A 6000-nucleotide genomic window follows, 5' to 3' on the forward strand; every position below is an offset into this window, starting at 1 on the left:
CACGAACAAAATGAAATTTGCATTCTTTTATACGTGTAACTTGCACTAATAAAAGGCCTTTGTATCACGTTGCCACTGATTCACATCATTACAGTCCTGCCGCACAGGCATTTCCTTCTTTGAAGATTTGAATTTTAGTTTTTGTCCCTGAGTTGCTCCTCTTTTAAAAAATTTGGCAGCTAAAGGAGACCCTACACCTTTATGTCTAAAAACCATTCCCTGTGTTCCATTTACTATATATTTTTTCCTTACCTTTTTTCATCTAGATGTGTTCCCTGTTCTGCAGATTTACATAATTAGGACTGTGAAAACCCCCTGAAGGATCTATTTTGTAATTTACATTTGAATTCTAGATTTCAACAAAGCATCTAACCTTGCTTGGAGAGTGCTAAGGTGGTTTTCAGATGTTGCATTTTTGGCTTTTCCTGGTTATTGGCTGTCGATACTTAGATTTTGTTTTTATTTACAGCACTTCTGTGTTCTTTTTCCTCTTACACATTTGTAAGAAATAGCCAACATAAAATTGAGGTATTTGAAATGCGAATAGTGCATGTAGAGTCAAATAAAAGTATATTTTTATTAACTTTAGTTAAAAGGGGAAATAGAAAAGTTACATACATTTAAAAATTAATCTTGAGATATTCCAAGCCAAGAGCTTATTTAATAAGCAACATAAGAAGAATCAACCAGATTGGGTGTTTTTATGGTCAATGCTCAGTTTCCTTCCAGTGCAGAATAGTATTTTTGAAAAGAGGAGGTACGCAGGGTGGACTGCCATATGAATAATTTACTTTCAAGGAACCAGGAAACATAAAAATATAAATGGTATTCCTAATGGGCTGCCAGTGCTGTAATCCAAATAAAAGCGTTTTCAGAGGAACCAAAAGAATGGAGGTATTCTATTTGTATGGAATATTATGTGATAAAAAAATATGAGCTGATTGCATTCATAAAGAAACTGTGTGAGGGGGGAAAAAAACAGCTCATAAAGAGGAGACGAAAAAGAATAAAAGCAGCGATCCACATTTTGAAGATTTTAGCCGGGGACACTGAGTGATCATAGCAACCATCTCCAAGGAGACCTGTGGAAATGTGAAAAATGCTGAGGTCACCCAGAGAAATTCCGTATTGATTAACAACTTCTAGATGTATCCTTCTCTCTTCACCTTCAATGCCTCCAGCCTTTTAAACAGCATTTATTTGAAGACTAAAAGAAAATCAAATGTGATTTGCCCTGTAGAGAAAAAGTAACTCTCAGAACAGAAACTCTGCTCAAAACATTGTGAGCAGCCTTTCACTAAGTTTTTAAAAAGCTATTCAAAAACTTGTATATTAATGAAGTGAGAAGTCCCGAGCATTAAATGCAAGCCTTGGTCATAGCTGGTAGTGATGGTTTTGCTTTATTGAAAAAGATGAAAGTTTAAATTCTAGGGCTGGAAGCGAAGCTCCCAGAAAGGATTCTCTTGTAAGTCCTTCATTACTAATCAAACAGCTAAGCTCCCTGCCAGTGCAGGGGCTCCTTCCTGCCTCTCCTAATTCTTTCATTCCGCTGCTTCTGCAAGGGCATTGTTTGGGGAGTGGTGAGAAATGATGTGCCTTCCACCAGGAGCAATGGTTTCCTTAGTTCCTCAGTCAGTAAACATTTATTGCTTGTCTGCAGCAGCCCGGCCAGCTTTTTATCAGACACTGGGAAAGCAGATGTCAGCCGCGGTCTAAAGATGCTGAAATTTTAAAGGGGAGATTGACAAAAAATAAAAACCAAAACTGGGAATTCCATGGTATAGGGAACATGCACAGCGAGTTCTGAGCATAGAGGTGGGTAGAAGGAGATAACAGGGAGACATTTGACTCAGGAAGAAATTCCAAGAGGAAGTTGTGGCTCTGTTGAAAGCTGAGAAAGGGGATAAGGCGCCCTGGATGATGTAAAAGTCATGGGACATAAGATAGGTGTGGGAATTACAAGTAGGTCAGTAGACTTGATGAGAAGTAGTCAGGATGTGGGATGTGACAAAAATTAAGTTTCCCTTTTTTTTCTTCCTCCTCTCCCTCCCTCCTCATTTATTTCCACTTGGTTAATTCTGGAGAAATAGCAGTTTGAACTAGAGAAGGGAGGTGCTTGATCAAAACCAAGGAGGCCGGGCCATTGGGAGCCACTGGCTCTTTTACTAGGGATTTCTGTTCAGGTCTCACCTTGCTTGTTTTGGGTCAGTTCGCATGTAGAAATCATGCGTTCACTTTCAAGCCTCTCACTGATAGGATTTGGTCAAATGGCAAGCTTTATACCTATCCCGTGGAATGATTATGTAGATTAAATGAGCAATTATATGTAAAACATTTAGAATAAATACTGCTTGATGCGTAGTAAGCACCTTTAAAGGTTTGCTACTATCGTTACAAGTCATTGTGTTACTGTTAATCTCAGATTCTCCTGAATCATTGGAACCTCTGGAGTGTCATCTAGGTTCCCAGGCTGAACAGAGTTGGAGCTGATCTCCCAGAAGCACCTAGAGCTCTCTAAGAGGGTATGGTCCATCTGGAGGGAGGGATGTCCTGTGTCCTTGGCTATAATCCAGATGGAAAATATGGTGAGTTAACTGAAAGGTTTATCTTTATTGAGTGTGCTGGGAGCATTGTGAGTCAGCAGCACTGCAAAGTTTGGTCCTTGTTGCTCTACTCATGTTTAAAAGGGACCTCATGGGTTTCACAGCAATAAAGGCCCTGGGTTTTACTATGATAAAATAAGGCATCATTTATGATGTGAAATACAGATTTTGCTTTTTGTGTGTGTGGGTTTTGTTTTGAAAGGTTATATTACAGCTGATAATGCAAATCTGTTCTTAAGAACTGCTAATTACTATTTGAATATTATCTCCACTCCAGACAGAACCTGCTCAATCCCAAAGTTGAAAATAGTTTACATACAGTAAGCCTACTTTCTGTAAATATCGGCTTCCTAAGTAGTTGTGAAGAATTAACATGATGATGTGTCTATGTTGTTTAGCATAGAAAAAACCCTCGGTAAATGGCAGGTACTATTTTTACTCTTCTCATCTGGGTGATCTCCTGAGCTGGTGGCCAGAGCAGATGCAAGATTATATTGTGCCATCCTCACTGGAAGTTTGGTGGTTACAGGATTTCCCTAACACATCTCTTTAGTCTGAGCAAACTGCAGAAATAACTATAGGATTCCACATGAGTCCATATTTTAAAATTGGGTGTGGGGGAAATCAGTCATTGAAAAACTGCCTAAAGAGTTCAAATTTCTCACAGCCACTGAGAAAAAAAATCCTTTATGGGAGAAATTATATTGTTATTGCATAATAATAATAATTTTGTGCTGGACAAAGTGCTAAATTCTTTCTTTGGTCATCCTAACCACACCATTATTCTATAGATAAGGATACTAAGACCCAATGAAATACTCAAGGTCACCCAACTAAGAAGGCTTGCTAAAGCCTGCATTTGAACCCAAAGGTGTCTGATTCCAGAGTCCATGCACTAAACCTTTTAGTCTCTACCTCTCTGCTTAGCTATGTAGGCATTTCATTCATCCATTTTTTCATTTATTCCATAAATATTTATTGTATGTGCCAGGTACTCTTCTAGGTCCTAGGGATACTGTGATGTTCAAGAATGTCAGAGACTCCACAGTTATGGAGGAGAAGAGACTTAGACTAAACAAGGAAATGAATGTGTGTGTTATGTATATATATGCACGTATATACCTTTGAGAGTGATGTGTGCTATGAAAAACAATCAAGTTCTGAGAAGAGGTGCAGTAGTTATTTTATATAGTCAGGGGAAAAGTAACCAAAATGTTACCCAAAATAGTAACTTTTTCCCTCATCTTGGTTTAGTATTACTTTTTATTTTAATTTATGTTATCTGACATTTAATATATACATGTTAACATGTTTGTAAATTATGAAATATAATGACATAATTAATGCCTGCGACTGTACCATCTAATCTAAGAACTAAGAACTACCAAGAATTACCAGTTTTATTAGTACTATCTTGTTTAGTTTTGCTTGTTTGTTTCGCCCTATAAAAATAATAGCATTACAAAAAAAAGATACTGTCATCATTCTGCATTGTTGCATGTAGCTGTAGTTCATTCATTTTAATAGCTGAATTATAGTCCGTTGAGTAAATGTGCAAAACCATTTGATTCATTGCCACATTGATGGATATTTGGATTTTTTTTCTGGCCTTTTGTTTTTTCAACAGTGCTGCTAAACATTCTTGTGTGTGCCTCTTAATGCCCATGTGCAGAAGTTTCTCCATGATATTCGGAGAGTAAAATTGCTGGGTCAGTGTTCAGCTTTACATGATAAACCAATTTGTTTTCTAAAGAGGTGGTACCAGTTTCCATCCCCACCCAGAAGTGATTAGGAGTTCCAGCTGATCCACTTGGTATTATGAGACATCTTAATTTTTGCCAGTCTGGTGGGTATAAGATTACATTTCACTGTGGTCTTCCATGGCCTTTCCCCAGTAACTTTTGAGACGGAGCCTCTGAGGAGGTGATTTTTGATCCCAAACTTGAATGAAGCAAGGGAGCAAGCCATGCAGAACTGTGATGGTAGAACACTGCATGGCAGAGTTTCAGAGACAGAGACTATTTTGTGATATCCAAGGAGCAGCAGGAGCACGGTTGTGATGAGAGAGAAGTGAGCCAGGGGAGATGAGGTCGAGAAGGAAGGCAGGGGCTAGGTCTCCTGGGGCCTGGAGCTCATGGTAAACATTGTAGTTTAGACTTTAAGAATTATGGGAAGACATGACAGGGCTTTTAGAAGGAGAGAAACATGATTTAGTTGATGCATTAAAAAAATCCCTTGGCTTCTTCATCAAAAGACTCTAGGGGCAGTGAGAACAGGAATATAGAGATGAGTCAGGGGCATGCAGAAGTTAAAGCAAGAGAGGGTTCTGGCTTCAGCCAGTGTTGGTGGAGAAGGTGGTGAAAAATTGGACTCAGGACCATATTTTGAAGATAAGGCTGGTAAGACCTCTTGATGGTTTGGAAGGAGGTGTGAGAAAGAGGAATTAAAGATGATGTCTTAGTTTGAGAGTGAATAATGGAATGTAAGTCCAGTGACTGAAATAGGAAAGACATTGGGGAGAAAAGCAACACTAGGGAAAAAATAAAAAGACTTTTTTAATGTGGGGGATATGTATTTGTTATACATGTAGCTACCTACTTGGTGTTTCATCTGTTGATGTCTCAGAAGTATCTCCAGTTAAACACAGGCAGAACTGAACAGGTGTTCTTTCATCTCACACTTAGACTTTGTCCGTGTCTCAGTGAGTTGTTGCCCATCTATCTGGTTGGACAAACCAGAAATTTGGGAGTCATCTTTGACACCTCCCTTTGGCTTACCACCATCACCACTCCATCCCCCGGCCTGCCAGTTTTACCTCTGAAAAATCTCTGGAATCTGTTCAGTTCTCTCCATTTCGACCACACCACCCTAGTCCCAGTTACCATCAGTTTCCCTTTGAGTGATGGCATAGGCTCCTAATTGCATTTGTTCTGGTTTTCCTCCAATCTATTGTCCACTATGCAGTTAGCTCACTTTGAACCCCCAAGTTCGAAACCCTTCAAAGCCTTTTTTAAACATTGCTTTTAGGATAAATCTATAATATCCAAAGGCCACCGATGAGAGGCCTCTGTTCATATCTCTAATCTCACCTCTAGCTGTTTGTCTCTCTCTGGGCATCTCTTAGTTCCATGAAGGCACCTGTCCCTTTTCCTTCTCGGGCCTTGGCAGGGGGTTTTCATGGAATACTCCCTCTTCCCACCTTCCATATTGTTATCCTTCAGATTTTAGCTCAAATGATGCTTCCTTGGAGAAGCCAAATGCACCCCTCTCAACTCTCCCACCTGCTACAGCTAGGTTAGGTTTCCATGTTAAATGTTCTTAAATAATATTATTTCGTGCTTTTCCTTCATTATCACAGTATATATTTATGTATTTGCATAGTTATTAATATCTCTTT

The 6000-nt window shown here is 39.0% G+C and overlaps 1 protein-coding gene across 3 annotated transcripts in view; it reads left to right on the top strand.

Moving 5' to 3' along the window:
- SRGAP1 (SLIT-ROBO Rho GTPase activating protein 1) overlaps positions 1-6000 on the top strand; it is a 231133-nt gene that overhangs the window by 56262 nt on the left and 168871 nt on the right. Inside the window, exon 1 of one of the 3 annotated variants that reach the window (XM_025040947.1) lies at positions 2506-2585. The exons of the other annotated variants lie outside the window; for them this stretch is intronic. Coding sequence (XP_024896715.1) covers positions 2525-2585 — 61 coding nt within the window. The 5' untranslated portion in view covers positions 2506-2524. Of the gene's footprint in view, positions 1-2505; positions 2586-6000 lie in introns of those variants that run through there. 3 annotated transcript variants of the gene reach the window in all.

This window comes from Pteropus alecto, unplaced genomic scaffold (genome assembly GCF_000325575.1).
Source record: "Pteropus alecto unplaced genomic scaffold, ASM32557v1 scaffold76, whole genome shotgun sequence".
Classification (NCBI taxonomy): Eukaryota; Metazoa; Chordata; class Mammalia; order Chiroptera; family Pteropodidae; genus Pteropus; species Pteropus alecto.